General features: G+C 27.5%; 2 protein-coding genes across 2 annotated transcripts; one reads left to right on the top strand and one right to left on the bottom strand.

Moving 5' to 3' along the window:
• Positions 1-694: 694 nt before the first annotated feature.
• On the bottom strand, positions 695-1,978 carry EAF01_004974 (uncharacterized protein; the record flags this gene model as incomplete). The annotated part of the gene is made up of 3 exons (XM_038913228.1): positions 695-1,186; positions 1,272-1,554; positions 1,842-1,978. 3 exons carry the CDS (start codon positions 1,976-1,978, stop codon positions 695-697), a joined length of 912 nt encoding a protein of 303 aa, XP_038771314.1.
• Positions 1,979-4,752: 2,774 nt separating this feature from the next.
• EAF01_004973 (uncharacterized protein) lies at positions 4,753-5,173 on the top strand (the record flags this gene model as incomplete). Its single annotated transcript, XM_038913227.1, has 2 exons — positions 4,753-4,961; positions 5,017-5,173. The coding sequence occupies 2 exons, from the start codon at positions 4,753-4,755 to the stop codon at positions 5,171-5,173; spliced, it is 366 nt and encodes a 121-aa protein (XP_038771313.1).
• Positions 5,174-19,726: the final 14,553 nt, after the last annotated feature.

The following is a 19,726-nucleotide window of genomic DNA, read 5'->3' as shown; positions in this document are numbered from 1 at the left end:
GATGAAGGCTTTCAATAATGCTAGAGAACGGGACTCCCCGATCTGGGCCTCCTTGTTTTCACGAGCTGATCCTAGGTTTCAATTCACGGGATTTACTGTTCCTCCCGAAGCCAGGATGACGATTATTGTCGCCGAATGGACACTGAATGAAGATATGATTGACTGCTCTCATGAACTGGCAAGCTCTTTTTTTGCAAATTTCATGGATAGCTAGTAATTTTATATCTCATCGAGTCTTAAATTTCCTCATCATAGAAAATCTACACTTTGCGCGCTGTCAATTGTTCCAAAGTCCAGAGTGAAGACCATCGAGTACTTTGATGATTTTCTAATCTTCAAAAGCCTTGTGCTTACTTCGCATTCTGAATGCAACTCAAGCCAAAGAAAGAGTCAAGATGGATATAGCTCTCAGTCATAAGGAAGAACAGTGTAGTGTCAATTGAATTGAATCATGACTTCATCAAGAGTGCGGGACTTACAAAACTTTCCAAACTTGACTGCAAGCAAAAAATTTCATCTCAAAATAAACAAAATACAGCTAAAGATAGCTAGGTTACTTGAAGATTCTGCCCTACAGGCTTTTTGTTACGAACGATACAAAGTCAGCTCCACATCTGAGCAAGTTCACAAAAGAAAGAAGAGATCATGTCAGCTCAATGACGTCAAATCTACAACTGCCACCATAATCGTTTTCCTATGCTTTCTTCCAGATCAAACGTACTTGATCGGCATCGCGCATCCTTAAAAGTAACTCCAGGTTGCAGTTCTGTGTTACCGCCAAGGCTCTCTCTTGTGCCTTCCAAGGACTTTCGTTATCGTTTTGAACAACACTCACCTTGTGATCCCGCAACAAGACTGTTAGAACGGTAGCAAACTCGACCTGAGAGAACTTCTGTCCAGGACAGTTTTGTGGGCCATCAGACCGAGGGAAAAATGTACTGCCAGCAGGGGTTATGATTTTTTCTGTACCCAATAGAATAGTCTGAGAAGATAAGTCTGACGAAGATTCAATCCAACGCGATGAGTTCCAAATCAAAGGATCATCCCAGTACTTTGGATGCATTTCCAGTCCAAGTATACTAGGCATTACTCCTGTACGAGGTGGTATAACTATTGTTCTATCCTCTACCCTGAGTACCTGTGGATTATCGTTGCTCCCTTTCGGGAGTGCCATGATGGGGGGAAACTGTCTAGGGTCTCAAGCTATATCAAGATTCAGAATGATCGGGTTAAATTGAATAAGATAATTGGAAGAGAAGAAAATTACATACCAAGACAGCTCTACATCTATTGAGCTTCTCGAACACCTTTTCGTATTCCCGACCTTCATCGACAGAATCTTGGGTAACATCTCGCAGCTCTTCCGCAACCCAATCTTGGATTTCGGAATGGGCTGCAAGCAGAACCATGCTGAAAGCTAATATATTTGCAGTAGTATCGTGCCCAGCGAAGTTGATCACAAAGATATTTCCAAATGTTTCATCGACTGTGAGACCTTTGGAAGTGATTGTGCTGTCTGTCGAGACGAAGCGGTTTCCTCTTTCTGATGAGCCCCTAAAGCTCTCACAAAAGATTTCATCAAAGTTCCATTGCCTGCCTTTCCTTCTTTAAGCGAGGAGGACTCCTCGTCCAACATATTCTCCATATATTTCTTGAAATCCGCGGCCGCTCGACCTACTCGTCTCCAGGATTTTGGCGTAAAAGGCAGTAGTAAATATCGAAAAGGAATGATTATGATCAGTATCGCATTGTCCAAGACAGTTTGCAACGCATCGCGATAACTGCCAGCTTCATCGTGTCTGGCTTAGCCAAAGCCGTGAAACTTGTATGATTTTCAAAACCCAGTTGCAGCAAGGATATTCAAAGAAAGAGTTCGTGTATATTTAGCAGTGGATGTCTCTCGAGGTGTTGAACTTTGAGTCCACATCTTCAACATGTCTCTCGTTTGCTTGACTGACTTCTGCCAAACAAACTTCATGATATTCTCGTTGAAGGGTGTCGCCAAAACTTTCCTGTACCGTGGCCACTCGGACCAACTTGCTGTAGATATACATGGCCTGTAAACCTCAAGCAGTGCTAAATTGACTTAGTTTTTTTGATTGTGAAAGCTGCTGATAACTTACTATACATCTTAGTTGAACGGAGAAAGTCTCCACGCCGAGTAAATATCTCATGTACGTCATCAGGATCCGCACAATAGATATAGACATCGCAAGGGGTGACAAGTGCATAGACTGGAGCGTATTTCAAATGGGATGTTGCTTTGTCGTGAAAATGTCAGCCTCGACGTGAACAGTAAGAAATTCACTGAAATCTATGGGCAACCGGTCAAGGTGACGCCAGAGAGATGGCTCCAAGATTAGCCAAATGAAGTTCATTGGGTCCACAAACAGCCGGATGGGAGGAATTCCCATGGTTGAGGCACGGCGATAATTGATTTCTATCGCAATGATGCTCCATCTCAAATACACCAGACCGAATCCGCTAATAATTTTTAAAATAATGTCCTCTGATTTGCGAGATGTGTGTTTAGAATGATTCCGGCACCGAAAATCGGATTTACTGCGGTTTTCTCTCGTGAGTGGGAAGCAGGCTAATTGAATGCAGAGGTCCTCTTATGGAGAATTTGAATATGAATTTCATCAACGAAGTAAGTGGCAAAGGGAGCTAGGACCTCACAATGGTAGGTTGCTAGTGAGGATTGGGCATATATTTATTTCTGATAATCTGGAAAATCTACCAGGTAGCTGCTGTACTTTCTATCTTACCGATTGTTGGTTGGCCAGTATTCTTGACCTTTGCTGTGCCTCTCCCCACTATAGAAGTGAGAAAAAGGTGCCTGGGCTCGCTACGCCGCATAGTCTCCGTGCAAGTTGATAGTTGAATATCGCCAATAATGCAGTAAGAACCGTTTTTGAACAGCAAAGACAATCGATTATTTGAACGGGGTGACTTCAATACCCTTGGTTTCTTTGCATGTAAAAAGAAAGGTCTTGCCGCTCGAGTGATGGGATTGAACCTTGTATGTACCTTGTCGAGCTCGAGGCCAGAACAAGGCAAAGTCTAAGAAGATCACTTCAAAGAATGAATTAGTTCCATTTGGTCTGTTACGTCTATAGTGAGAGAGGTCACTTTTCAATCATCATATATTACTGTGATCAAGGCAGATAAGCATCATACTCATTGTGCTCTAGAAAGTTCTTCATATCACAATATCTTGAAAAGCAAGTCATGCTATCCGATATACTTGATAGTGCGGCCATAATTTGGTATGAGAGGGCTCTGGGAGACAGCTGGAGTGGATTTCTTACATTATCTTACCGCTATTGAGTTTACTCGCATGGAGAATTAGGCTGTACAACAGGTACCTGCGGGGCAGATAATAACCTTGATAGATAATCCGCGAATAATTCGTCTGTAAAACAAATAATTCAGAATCTAAACAAATAACCTATAAAACAAATACAAATTACTTATAAATATTTATTTACTTATATATTATATAATTATTTATAATCTTTTATAATATTAATATAATTTTATAATTAATATAAAAATTAATATAAATCTAAGCTTGAATCACTTTTGAACTGGAAAATAATCTAAAAATAGCTTTATATTTTAAGCGAAAAAAGCAGAGAATCTATATATCTATAGATTATTTACAAATAATCTATAAATTATTTATAAATAATTCATATATTCGCAAATAATTCACCTATTTATAAATAAATGAATTATTTGTAGATAATCTATAAATTATTTATACAAAGCAGGTAATTTTAAAGTCTCAATAAATAATCCGTAGAGTAAATAAAACCTTTAATAAATAATCTATGAAATAGATTATTTGTAGATAATTTATAAGTACAGATAATTTGTGCGCAGCCTATGAAGAATATGGAGTTTCAATATCCTCTCATCGCTCAACAGCAGCAAACAATTGTATTTTCCATACTGGATTCCATGTTAGTGCTTCATCCATTACTCATGATGTCTAGATTTCCATATGGCTAATACTCTATGTTATATAGATTTTGGTATGCCCGTTCATTTCACTTCAAACTCAGCAAAGGCCATTGACTCATAGGTTGTGTCTCTCAGGCCACACGCTGCCATTTTTTTATATAAAAAAAGTTCTACATCTTTGTACGCTGCTAGGAAGTGAGCACCTGATTTATCCCAGGCCTTGAAGTTTTCGTTCTGATTATTCTCAAGGAAGTACTTCGACAAGTTCACTACTCCATTTATGCTCTACGTTGGGGGCAAGAGCTTTGTAGTTATCACAGCACCAACCGATATCTCCACGATTCTCAATGACAACGTTTCATTTTCCTTCGATCCCTTCATCGACACTGTAAGTAGAGGCGTGGGTGTTGATGTTTCGAGGAAATGCAACGAGCTGCTATGGCGGACCCCAAAAGAAGGTTTTGTCTCGCTCTGGCCCAATCCAAAGGATCAGGTTCTAGTGCATACCGGTAATGCACTTCTACACAAACAATTTTTACAACCTGCCTTAGTTCACCAACTGTCTGGGATGGTACTCAAATACATTGTGAAAGCACGCGTTGAGATGGATTCTCTGAAAGTAATGACATTGCTTCAAATGCGAACCAGAAAGTCGTCTCTCTTCATTGCTGGTGCAGAGATATTCTCATTACATCTCAAACACGCGCATTCTTTAGCGACTACTTTCTTGAGCTCGAACCCCGGATAACACAACTTTTCGACGACTGGGACATAAATGCCTGGATGATAACGTACCAAATCCCCAAGTTCGTGGCCAATTTAGCTACTAAACCTCGTGATAAACCAATCAAGGCACTGGCTCAATATCTTGATGCTCCACGGGAAAGAAGAGCCGGAGGAGCACTGTTCGTGAACGAGCTCGAGGACGAGGAGCGCAACGCGGGACTCTGCTTTGACGACTGCGCTAGAATTTTGATGATTATACTGTGGGGGTAAGTTGGCATGATACGCTAACACACAGGAGGAAGCTACTTTGATTTCATGCAGTGTGAATAGCAACGTACAAATGACCACATTTTGGACAATGGCCCATATATTAGCTCGGCCAGTCCTTCTTGCTAGGATTCGACACGAGATCGCACCCGTCATGGAAAAATTAAGCCTCTCGAAAACGCAAGTCGAGATGCTATGGGGAACTCAATAAAAAGCGATTTGGTCAAAGCCTGCCTACTTCTATACTCTGCTGTTAACGAAATACTTCGGGTGTCTCCAACTGGCTCTTCGGTCCCTAAAGTCGTCAAGCCCATCACCGACCCCGTGACAATTAAAAGATTTTATCAACATTCATTATAACATAGTTTAACACCAAGTGGGCTATATCACCAAGTGAGTTACTTTTATCTCAATTTACACCTTCAAATACAAATTATTCAATAATTATTAAATCAATTAATTTAAATTATTAAGAATCTAATAATTTAGGATCTATTATATTATTTTAACAAATTCTTATATTATAATTTATCTTTTTATATTTACTATAATATTAATTAGAAAATGCTTTTTTATTAGAATTTCCCTTTTTTTGATATTTATTGTATTGAATCTGAATATCAATCTTTTACTGAGATAATATATTAAAAAAAATTTATTCAATAAGTACTCCTTTTTAATGTAATTAGGTTTTTTTTGTATGTTGATATTTGCTTAATGCTTTATTTACTGTTCAAAATGTATAATTCTTTATATTTAAAAGTATGTTTTTATAAGCTAATCTTTCTATATTCTTAATTAAAACTAATATAATTTCGAATATAAATATAGAGGAACTTATTTAATAATAAGTTATTTAAAATTTAATTAATATTGATTAAAAAAGAGCTTTAATTAGATTATAAGGGTTTAAAAGATTTATTAATTTAAATCGAAAAAGGAAGGGGTAGATATACGAATTCGAATATCTAATTTCGAGAGTATAGCTTTAAAATTAAATAAAATTAAATCTATTCCTCGAAATTCTGATTTTATATTCTAAAAAATAATTGATTTCTTATATATAGTTTTAAAAGCTATAAAGAATTTAACCTTCGAAATATAATTAATATATACCTTAATAAATCTATTAATTTGATTATTATATAAATATTTTAGATTATTAAAATAATTAATATTAAGTGATTGAATTAAATAATTTAAATATAATAATAAATATAAATATATAATATCATTTTCTTTATAGTATATTTAAAAAACTATTAATTTATAACTTTTATATTTATTTAGTATTAATATTTAATATTTATTCTTTTTTCAATTCTTAATATACTTATTAAAGTACTTCAATTATTTTAAATCTGTTTCATTATTTGTTTACTTATTAGATATAGGTTTAATAATCTATTTTATAGGAAGATTAGTTTTAGTATATTAATTAAAAAGATGGATTTATCTCTAAATCATTAGAAATAGGAGAATAATTTCGCTCTTTTTATTTCCATATATTATTATTGTAGTTCATTCTCGATTACCTAATTATATAAATTTACTTTTACTATATTTCTCAGCATTAATAATAATCATTACTATATATATAATTCTCATTATAAAGCCTGTTTTATCAAAATTATAAAAATCTCTATTTAAAATGCTATATTTTATTTATATATTTGTAATTAATTAAAATCATTTTTTAATAAGTTTGAAATCCTTATAAAAAAACTCTTTGAAATTATAAACATAATTAAAACATATCTTTAATTTGATTTAATATTTTACAAATCGATATATTTAAAACTTTCCAATATATTTTATATTTTTCAATTCAAAAATATAATTCGCTATATCTTCTATATTCTTAAATTTAAATAAAAAACCTTTTAAATTCATATCAAGAATATATTAAATAAATACCTCCTCTTCTAATTCAATCAAATTATAACTTTTTAATCGATTTTCAATTATATTAAATTTACCTCGAATTCTATTTTTCAATATAATTCAAAGTATACAATAAAATTGAACTACTTTTCGAATTAATAATTTTTTGTTTAATTCAATAGTTTGAATAATTAAGATTATATATACTTCTTTAAAATAAATTTTTATAATTAATTAAAAAGAAAATACATATTGAATATAGAATAATAATTCGAAATAAAAATGATCGATTTATTAATATAACCGACCCACTGATAAACTACATTATAAGTTTTAATAATAAATTTAACTGAATAAGCTTTTTTTTTTACATAAATAAGCTTAATTAATAGCTATTATATAATAAATATTAGAGTTTAATATGAAAATCGAATATAAATATTAATTAGAATGTTTAGATTATTATTATTTATATTAGAATTCTTTTTATATTAGATTTGATCGGTTAAAATTTTCGTTTTAATATAATAAAGTTCTATTATAGTTAAGTTAGGCTGCGTATAAATTATCTATACCTGTCACGGTATACACATGATCGCATCTAATCGGGTTAGTACGGTATTAAGCTTCGAGTTAATTATATATATAGCTTTATAGTACATTTTTTTTAATTCTATAACTTTTAATTTTAAGATTGATTTTTAAACATTTATTAAATTTGTTATATTATTAAAAACTTTTTTAAATAAGAAATAGAATAATATTAATATATACTCATAAATAAAGCTTTTATATATACTCTATTTACTCCTATCTAAATATATTGCTTTTATTTTCTCACTTATATATAAATCTTTTTAATATTATTTGAAAATATTATCTTTTTTCTTATCCTTAATTTCTTAGTTATAAATTACAATTTAATAAACTTTATAATTATAAAACTTTATGATGAAATGATTTGTTAGTAAAATGAAATCTCGTTTTTATATTTTTTAATTCTTAAATATGTTTTTACTATTCAAATGTTTTTTTAATTGAAACTCTTTTTTTTTTTTTCGAAAGGTTTAGTAGTAGTTTTTAAAAATTTGATATATAATTATCTTCAATTTAAATAAAACTATAAATAGATGGTACTATAACTAACAACTTTATTATTCAATTTTATTATATTTATTTCAATTTTGAATCTTATATATAAATTATAATATTATTTCAGCTTTTTTCTTTCAATTAAAATATTCTTTTAGATTATATAACAATCTTAAATCAATTTATATATATTTATAACAATTCAAATAAAGTGTAGGAAGTGAAAAATAAATTATTTAATTTTAAGTAAGAAATAAATTCTTTATATATCTATATTATGAAATTTGAAAGGATTTTTTACAAAGCAAAAGACTAGAATTAATTCAATTTAAATAAGATTTCAATCTTTTATAATGAATTTAATATTACTTTTAGAAATCGTTTTTCTTAATAGCTTTTATTATCTTATTTGTATTTCGACTTTGTTTAGATTATATAATAACTAGCTGTATATATAATAAATTGTTGGGCAGACTTGGTAAGGTGTGTATACATAATCTATATGGTTAAAAGGGTTGTTTATTTCTGTCTATTCTTTTCGTATAAAAAAGGAATTGCTATATCTATATATGTGGGGTAAAGCATGACATGTAATGTCACGTTGTTGGTCACGTGTTCCGACATAAATAGATTTTCTGTATTATTTTATTTTAGTGAACTTAGAGTTCTATATTTATTATAGAATCCATCTTATTTTTGAAATTACAATCTAATAGGTATTAAAAAATTTAATGTTCTTAATGTCTTTAATACTTTTTTGAATAAAGCTGATTATATTCTGATTTCATTTTATATTAGAATATCTGAGTTCTTTTCTACTAAAAAAATTCAATTATGTAAGGAAAACAAATATATTTGATGTAAAAATACTTTTTATTAGGTATAAGTTTATTTATTTAATTTATATTAAGGTATTTAAGATTAAAAGAATTTATCCCAATTATTATATTTATTTTTATTAATTTTTATAACAATAATAATGATAAGGATTTAAATAAAATAATCAATAACTAATATTTTAAAGATTACTTAGAAGAGGTACAAACTTCTACTAACATTTTTTATTTGATAATAATATATTTAGCCTTTTAAGGTATTTTATAAAAAATAAATAAAGAAAATGATGATAACAATAATAATAAAAAGTTTTATTGATTATATTTTATATTTAAGTTGTTTGTTTAAAATGAGTTTAAGGTAAACTGTTTAAAAGAGGAGGGTAATGTTACAGTATATACATGATTATATTCAATTGAACTAATACAGTACTAAGCTTCGAATCAATTGCATATATAGCTCTATAGTATATTCTTTTTAATTCTATAGCTTTTAATTTTAAGGTTAATCTTTAAATGTTTATTGAGTTCGTTATAATACTCGTGGATTATCTACAGATAATCCGCTCCATAGGTTATTCATCAGAGATTCTACTCACTTTACGGATTATCTATTAAAACTTTAAAATTACCTGTTTTATATAAATAATCTACAGATTATCTATAAATAATTCATTTATTCGTAAGTAGATGAATTATTTATAGATTATTTATAAATATATAGTTTATTTGTAGATAGTTTACAAATTATTTATAAATAATCTATAAATATATAAATTCTTTGTTTTTTTTTTAAAAAAAAATATAAAGCTATTTTTAGATTATTTTTCAGCCCAAAAGTAATTCAAGTTTAAATTTATACTAATTTTTATATTAATTATAAAATTATATTAATATTATAAAAGATTATGAATAGTTATATAATATATAGGTAAATGAATATTTGTAGGTAATTTGTACCTATTTTACAGATTACTTATTCAGATTTTTGAATTATTCACTTTACAATGGATAATTCGTGGGTTACCCACCGAGGCCATTATCCGCCCCGCGGGTACCCGTTGCGCAGCCTAATTATAGTTACAGGCGCCGTCGCTTAACAGGGGTCTTCCTGGCCAATCAAAATGTCAGAATTCATGTAATATTACTTTTATTAACGTAGTTTAACACCAAATGAGCTATATCACTAAGTGGGCCACTTTTATTTCAATTTATACTCTTTATATTCAATATATATTTTATTAACCATTTATTATAAAATCTATAAATAAAGAAGCATATTTACTTTTAGTTATTAAAGCTCTTTAAAAAATAAAAAACTAAGTATTTAATAAATTACTTAACTATATAATATATCTTATATAATAATTAGTTATAAAATGGATAATTTACTTTTGTATATAAAAACTCGAGTGAATTATTATAAGATTATAGAATTAAAAGAAAAAGTAATTATTTAATATATTTTTGATATGGATTCGAAAGGTTTTCTATTTAAATTTAAGAATATAAAAGATATAGTAAATTATATTCTTAAATCGAAAGGTATGAAATATATTGGAAAGTTTTAGGCATATTGATTTGTAAAGTATCGAATTGAATTAAAAATGTGTTTTAGTTATGTTTATAACTTTTAAAAAACTTTCTATAAGAATTCTAAGTTTTTTGAAAAATGGTTTCAATTAGTTATAGATATACAAACGAAATACAACATTTTGAATAAAGATTTTTATAATTTCGATAAAATAAGCTTTATGATTAAAATTATATGTATAATAATAATAGTAACTAATATTAAATAAAATAGTAAAAGTAAAGTAATACAACTAGATAATTGAGAATGAGCTATAGCAATAATATATGGAAATGAAAAGGGTGAAATTATTCCTTTATTTCTAATAATTCAAGGATAGGTTTATCTCTCTAATTAATATATCAAAATCAATCTTTTTGTGAATTGAGCTATTAAATCTATATTTAATAGGTGGACAAATAATAAAATAGATTTAAAATAGTTGAAATATTTTAATAAATATATTAAAAATTGAAGAAAAAGTAAATATAGAATATTGATATTGAATAAACATGAAAATTATAAATTAATAGTTTTTTTAAATATATTATAAAAAGAATAATATTATATGTTTATATTTATTATTATATTTAAGTTATTTAATTCAATCACTTAATATTAGCTGTTTTAGTAATCTAAAATGTTCATATAATAATCAAATTAATAGATTTATTAAGGTATATATTAATTATATTTCGAAGGTTAAATTCTTTATAGCTTTTAAAACTATATATAAGAAATCAATTATTTTTTAGAATATAAAATCAGAATTTCGAGGAATAGATTTAATTTTATTTAATTTTAAAGCTATACTCTCGAAATTAGATATTCGAATTCGTATATCTACCCCTTCCTTTTTCGATTTAAATTAATAAATCTTTTAAACCCTTATAATCTAATTAAAGCTCTTTTTTAATCAATATTAATTAAATTTTAAATAACTTATTATTAAATAAGTTCCTCTATATTTATATTCGAAATTATATTAGTTTTAATTAAGAATATAGAAAGATTAGCTTATAAAAACATACTTTTAAATATAAAGAATTATACATTTTGAATAGTAAATGAAATATTAAGTAAATATTAATATATAAAAAAACTTAATTATATTAAAAAAAAGTAATTATTAAATAAAAGACTTTTAATATACTATTTTAATAAATATTAATATTTAGATTTAATATAATAAATGTTTAAAAAGGGAGAGTTTTAATAAAGAAGTATTTTTTAATTAATATTATAGTAAATATGAAAAAATAGATTATAATATAAGAATTTATCAAAATAATATAATAGGTTTTAGATTATTAAATTCTTAATAGTTTTAATTAATTGATTTAATTGTTGTTAAATAATATAGTTTTGAAATAATAATTTTATAACACTTTGTCGTAGAAGAACTGTGAGAGCAGGGTGTTACGGGAGCTGCCTTTAGGGTCATGTGGAAGTGTCTAGGGATCTCTCGAGGTGGTTTAGACTAGACTTCAAGTAGGAATTTAATAAGGTTGTAACTATTACAATTCTTGTAACTATAATAATGAAACTAATGATTATTCTTGAGCACGAAGCTTTATATCCTAATGAAACTCATTTGTTATATAGACCTTCATCATCTGGAGCCTCTAGGATCCATATGCTCCTGGAGCCTGTAGCTCCCCAAGGCTCCCTTATATGACACGCGAATGTGTCATGTGATGTCTGTCGTAACACAGGGTACAATTTATCCTTCGAATCTATAACTATAGAATCGAGAGCAAAGCGCTTATAAAGTGTATCTATATACTAGCTATATATATAATCGTACATGTGCGTGTATATGTATATAAGCGATTGCAATTACAATTGAGGCCGATCCGTGATATTACCCCCCTCTTTCAAAAAAAGCTTGTCCTTAAACTTTATAATTACCTATTTGGTCTATATATTAATGATTATAATAAAATGTTGTTGGTTATATGGTCGAATGGTATAATAAGTCAATTTGAATGCGAACTTTTCTTTTTTGTAATAGAAAAGTGTATAAAAAGTGGAGTATATTATTCTGTAGTTTTAATAACGATTTGAATTTTCGGAGCATATAGACCTTTTTAATCTCCTTATCTTTTTCAACCATTTCTTTTCTTATTATTCTTTATTATTAGTATGCCTTTAATACTATTGAAAACTTGTAGTAATAAGAGTAAACTGTTATTGGCATAGTTGAAGTAGTAGGAAGTGGTGTATATAATGGTAAATTGTTTACCTTGTCTTTTCATGTTTTCGATGTTAATATATTCTATCAATAGTTTATAATAAAATGAAAAGCTATATTTTCTATTTCGTAGGGTAAGCGTTCTATTATAAAAGGATTGGATGATAATAAAAATGTTTTGGAATTCGAATTGGAGGATTGTAATGATAATGAATTAAATCATGAAGATACAAATAAGTAAGCTTTCCTTTTCATTCTTTCTCAATATATAGTCGGTTTGCTTGATAAGTATGATTATAGGTATTGAGAACGATGTGTTCGGAGATATAGTCGATTGTCGATATGCTTATTGAATGTATTTATATTATCATTTTTTAAGGTAGAATTTAGAGAAGAAATACAATCATTTTTTCAATCGTATTAATGATTACAAAAAGAAGTTTGCTAACAAATTGACTATAATGATATATCACTTCCACAATCTTGAGGGGAACGAAATCACAAGGGAGGAGATTATGAAGGCTTTACGTCAGAATTAATTCAATCGTAATTTTAATACAGTTTGTCACCAAAACATTAGTTTCATCAATGTTAACAAATTGAAATCTCCAAGCAAAAGATTATTAAAGAAGGCAGCGTTATTACAGGAATAATGCGTTCAAAAGAATGATTGGATTTATACTAACTGCATTTGTAGCTATATTTCTAAAAATAATAATGACATTTATTATCACATTCCCAATCAAACTTTTGATTAAACTTATTATTTACTTTGTTTAAATATGAAGTATAAGTATAAGCGTTTATCTAAAAGACAGATTTATGTTTTATTTCTTCAATACCGATCAGCTATTATTAAATATGATAATATAGTAAAGGTAAGTTATAATTTTACTATGTTTTAATAAAGTTAATTTTTATTAATATAACTTGACTTACAAAAGGATTTAAAGAATTACATTTTGAAGGAAATACTTCCAATTATCTTTACTTAGGAGGACACAGATTGTCGAATGGACGAAGCAATGGAGTAGGAAGAAGAGTTAAAGTAATAGTATTAGCTAACTTTGATTCAAATGGAAGCCAATCTTCTAGCAGTTCAGGCACAATTGGAGGAGGTTGAGCACAAGCTCGGCTCTATTACTATTCAAGTTGTAATTAGCCGCCATCTTACCTTTCAACTTGTAATTATCCTTTCCTTTTTATTATCATTCTTAATTAAGAACTTAATTAATATTTTAATTTAAACTATTCAATCTTTTTTATTATACCTCATTTGACTATAATTGTTTCTATTCATAAAGAATATCTTTCTAATCTCATTTAAACCTGCCTATTCATTTGTAACTTGGTAATATAGTTTTATCTGATTATTTTTGATTACTTATAAAATTGTAATTTCTCTTATTAATTCAATAAGTAAAAAAAGTTCTTTTAATCTTTTTTATTTATATATTAATTATTATTTATAAAATTATAATTATTCTTTTCATTTTCGTAAAGGTGAATTTATTCAAATAAATGTGTAGGAGGTTCTAGTAAAAAAGGATTTTGTAGGTGGAAGTTGTGAAAGAAGTATAGAACCATTTAAGGATTGAGGTGAAGTATTAGGTGAGGTTGTTGTTTATATTTAAGCTATTAATATACTTTCTTAATAATAAGAATATATTCTACTTCCTATTCAATATTATTAATAATATTGATTAAAAACAAAGGTTCGAGAATTTGTCCGGGAAGTAGATCATCTGCTGCTTTATAGAATTTACTAGATGAAAATATAGAGTAGATTTTTATAATTAATAGTAAATCTAATTTAAGGGAATCTCTAGTATGACTAATAATCTTGAATTATCTCTGAATAGAATAATTCAGCTTATTGGAAGATTATTATATCGAAAAGTTCCTTATATTAAGTTATATTTAATCTCCAATATCAAAATTGATTAAATGATAATACAAATTAGTCAATTAAGATATCTTCTCTTATATATACAAGATATTCTTTTTCGCTCGATCAAATACTAGTTTATTATATTTAATATATTTTTTAATATCTATTATATTCAAATCATCAATAGATATAATATTATTGGATTTTCAATCTCAAGAATTGCAGGGTAGATGGCCATACAAAGTCTTATACAAAATCTAACCACCTAATAATTCATAAGGAAGTACAAACTAAGCATAATCTATTATTAATAGGAATTCAAATTAATCATTTTGATAATAATTTATAAAAAGTTATAAATATTATTAAAGATATTAATTATAAATCTTAATCTAATTATTAGTTTATAAATAGTAAACAATAAATAACTTTACTTACATTTCTAAGATATTATTAAATTCTTACCAGAATTTTAATATGAATTAAAGATTATAATTAAAGATTATAGATTTTAAAGGCCTATAATATCTATAAATATAATATAAGTATAGGCAAACTTAATCTCTTAAATCAATTGATTTATAATAAGGTATGAAAATTGTCTATTTAATTAGTTAATTAATTATAATAAATATGTTATCATAATTATATTTATTTTTATTGAAACTACAATAATTTATAGTAATTTATTACCATACTTATATAAAAACGAAAAACAAATAGAGAAAACTAGAAGTATAATCTCTTAAAACAAAGCTACGCTTATATTTGTAGTAATTCTATATGTATTAATCGATTATAATATTTATATTCTTTCAATAATATTGTTTGACTAAAAGAGTATAGGTTTTCTTTACACCAGGGTATACAATAAAGATTAAATCATAAGCTTTACAAATCAAATAGATTTATAAATTATCAATATTCGGTATATATAAACAATTATTATAAAGTAATAATCCTTTTTCGAAAATAAGATATTTATATAATCTGATCATATAATTGTGTAAAGCTTCTAAACTCAAATGGGATTTATTTACTTCAATGATACAATTAATTATATCAAAAAGTAGGGAAATGACGTTTAAATTAAGATTTGTAATAATATTTGGTTTTTATTAAAAAGATTTATGTATAATTCTGATATCAATCTAATCATCTTTTATAAGTTGTTGTAAGCGATTTTTCTTTTTAGTATTATTTTATTGATTTAATTCGTTAATATAGTATATAAGTATGTCTATAAGTAGATTATTCTTTCCGGAACAATATATAATAATAAAATTATAATCAGTTAATAATTCTACTTAATATATCTATCAAGTATTTAATTATTTAATTAATATAAAGTATTTGAGCGCTTTATAATCAATATACATTTTAATTTAATGTAATGGATTAATAAGTTTAGTTTTTTAATAATCTAACAATTAAATAATTATTAGTATTTCTTTATTATGAATTTTATAGTTCAATTCAATAATAATTATTGTTTTTGAGAAGTATATAATTGGAAGTTATTTGTTATTATATTTCTGTAAAAGTATATTGACAATTATATTATTGAATATATCTGTTTCAAATATGTAGAGTAGTATATAGTTGTAATATTGTAAAAGAGAAGCGAAAATAAACTTGTTTTTAAATATATTAAAAGTATTCTAATAGATTTTATTAAAATAGAATTTGATATTTGCTTTTATAAGTTTATTAAGGGGTTTTATTATTATATTACAATCTTTAATAAATTAATGATAGAAGTTATAAAAGCTTAAGAATAATTGAATACTCTTTACAATAATTGAGTAAGTTCAACTAGTGATTACTTCAATCTTCTCTAAATCAATCTATACTCCTTTAATAAAAATAATAAAACCTAAATATTTAATACATTTAATATTGAATTCGTATTTTTTAAGATTTACTTATAAACCAATAAATTCAAGTTATTCAAGAATGTATTTGATATATTCTTTATATTTATCTTCGTTTTCAGAATAAATTAGTATATCATTGAAGTAGGTAGTACAGAAATCATTTAAATAATCAAATAGAACATTGTTCATATACTATTAATAAGTTATAGAACTGTTTATCAATTTAAAAAGTAAAACTTTACATTTATAAGAATTATATCAAATATAGAAGATAATATATTCTTTAAAAGCAAGATTTATACGAATATAATGAAATGTTTATTAAATATTTAACTTAATATATATCTTTACATTAGCAAGTTATATAAATATCTTATCAATAAAAGATAAAGAGTATTTATCTTTATATATTAAAAAGTTAAATAATTAAAAGTCTATATAAAATCTTAAGCTTTTATTTAGCTTTTTTATAAAAAGAATTGATGTAATAAAGAGTACTTAACTAAATTCTATAAATCCTTTAGTAAGGTTCTTAATAATATATTCTTTAATAATTTCAAATTATTTAAATAACATTTTATATAGAAGATTATATTTAAGAGTTTTTTCATCTTCTTTTTTAAGAATAATCTTATAATTATATAATTGAAAGGAGGGTAGAATATCGAAATCACACTTAAAGAACACTTGATAATATTACTAATAAACTTTAAAAATTAATAGTTTTGTTTTAATGTTTATAATAATACAATTAAAAACAATAATTGTTTCTAATTTGAAATTGCTTAAAAATAATAATTGTAATTAAGATTCAATAATTATTGTTTTAATTAGATTTATAAATTGAAATAATATTGTCAATCTTTATATATGTGATTGTAAAGATCTTATAATTCTTGTTTTTCTTATAGATGAATTGAAATTGTGTTAGTTTAAGTATATAGATATTGAATATATTAAAGATATAAAAAGGTAATAATTTATATATAACTTGAATAGAGATTTTAGGGAGAATAGATTTCTTTTTTAGATTTATTAGAACTTAAGCTTCGATAAACATTAAGAATATCTTCCTAATATCTTAAAAAAGAGTAATAAGTATCTTTAATAAAATCACTATTAAACTCTATCAATTATTATTTAATTAATAATACATTTTGTTTAATCAAGCATCCTAATCATCAGCATCTTGTTATCTCAAACAATTAATTCTAGGAGCTTGAAGGTTGTTCTTAGTTAAAGGTATATTTTTTGATAAGGAAATAATAAGAGGATGTTCTATAGGCCAATCGAGATATTAATTAAAGCAATTTAGTTTAACTCAAATCTTTGTTAATTATATACAATCTAGAATTATATTATATAAATCTAAATTAATAATAAGAAATAATATATATAATTGTTATTAGATATTAATTATAAAATTAAAATATGTAACGTAACGTATGGGGAACTCGGACATATGGGGAACTCGGACACTTTTTCAATTATTCTACACGCGATCTTGTTCTACGAGCCACACAATCCTCCAATTCCAATTCCGAATCACTTGAACTATTCTCTAGCTCTTCTTCTTCAATATCTTCTTCTGATTCTTCAATTAGGCGTTTGCGTGGCCGTCCTCGTGGCTTTTTCTCCTTCGGTTTTTCCTCCGCCTCACGTACCATTTTCAATACTTCCTTAGTACTAAAGACAAATTGACCTTGTAATTTGACTCTTTTGCCTTTAGTTCTTTTCTTTCGAGTCTCAATTACCTCCTGAGCATCAGAGAGCTGTTTCCGAAGTAGGGCTATCTCAGCATTTTGAGATTCTACAAGCCTAGTCATTCTCTTGGCATATCGACGAGTTGGCGATGCAGGAGAACCACTGCTTGCTAGAGCTGTATTAAAGATCTGATTTGCTTGCCTTGGTTCTGTTCCATCTGGAGGAGAACTCCTGAGTATAGACAAGTCTAGGTCTTGATTGGGGGTTCTCATTTGTGGAGTAGAAGGTTGCTGGGAGGAGTTAAATGGTAATGAATCGAGTACTTTTCGTGGGGCAAAAGGTACTAAACCAGCTCCTCTCCAGCCAGCTTTAATATTAGAAGAATTCAATGCTTTTTTTCTAATATTTTGAAAGAGTTCTACCCATTCAGCTCTTTGGATTCGCTTTACACCAGCTCGAGAATATCGATCGACCTCTAAAGCATGATATCGTTTCATTGGCCCATACACCGCAATATCAAGTGGCTGAAGCAAGTGAGAGCAATGAGGAGGTAATATAAGTAAATCAATATCATTATCTATACAGAAAGCAATAAAGCTACCTGTAATATGGCTTGAATGGCCATCCATGATCAAAAGTCGAGGTCGGTCACCTGACACTTTCTTGGATTCTGGTTCGAAAACCCTTTTTAACCATTCTAATCCATGGCTATTTGAGGTCCATCCATTTGTACTAGTAGAGAACTGCCAGCTTTGAGGTGTGTCCTTTGGAATCCATGCAGAATTCGTATTCTGAGCCTTGAAAATGACCATAGGTGATAGAGCATTTCCAGCTGCATTGACACATTCAAATGCAGTTATCCATTCTTGCTTGCCAGCTGTAACTTTCCAATTCGATTTCTGAGTAGAATCGACTATAATGCGCGTACTTTGAGTACTTCCAACTCCAAATCCGGTTTCATCCATATTATACATATCATCTAATTCATACTTTCGCTCAATGAGACGCGTGCGAAACGCGTCAAACCAAGCCTGAATATTCTCCGGAGTTGCTTCTTTAGCCCGATTAGACTCTAATTGACGTGAATAGCATGTTTTAAGTTCTGGATGTCGTTTTTGGAATCTATAGATCCATTCGTGGCCTATAGGTGGAATTTCTGTCGAGGTAGGATTTCGAGATGACGCGACCCGAACGCGTCGAAGACGAATTTCGTCGGCCATTTCCTTCACCAACATAGGTGTAGCAGGGAATCCAGTGATGGTAAGTCGTGAAATCCATCGTACAAGAGTATTTTCTTCTGCGTTTGAAAGAATTTGAGCCATTTCGTGGGTTTGGGAACGTGTTTTCTTCCCAGCCAGCCTATCAGCTAGGGTAGACTTAGGGACTTCAAAATGCTCTGCAGCCTTTCTAATTGATTTAAATTCTTTCAATTGAAGTGAAATTATAGCCTTTTGAAGCTTCTCTTCAATTTGAGCAGATGTAGAAGGTGATTGGGTATGCATAATAAAAGTTATTGCGGTTTCAAGTTGGTGATGGGCTAAAAGTGTCCGAGTTCCCCATATGTCCGAGTTCCCCATACGTTACGTTATAATAAGTAATAACTTTATCTTTTACATTATTATAGTTTTTAATTTTAATAGTAATATTAAGCAATAAAATATAAAGTTTAAATATAGAAAATAATATTATAAAGAATATCTTATTAATAAAAAC

The sequence above is a fragment of the Botrytis porri genome (genome assembly GCF_014898465.1).
Source record: "Botrytis porri strain MUCL 3234 chromosome Unknown BPOR_006, whole genome shotgun sequence".
Classification (NCBI taxonomy): domain Eukaryota; kingdom Fungi; phylum Ascomycota; class Leotiomycetes; order Helotiales; family Sclerotiniaceae; genus Botrytis; species Botrytis porri.
The sequence above is the reverse complement of the archived record's forward strand: the minus strand, read 5'-3'. Positions and strand labels throughout refer to the sequence as shown.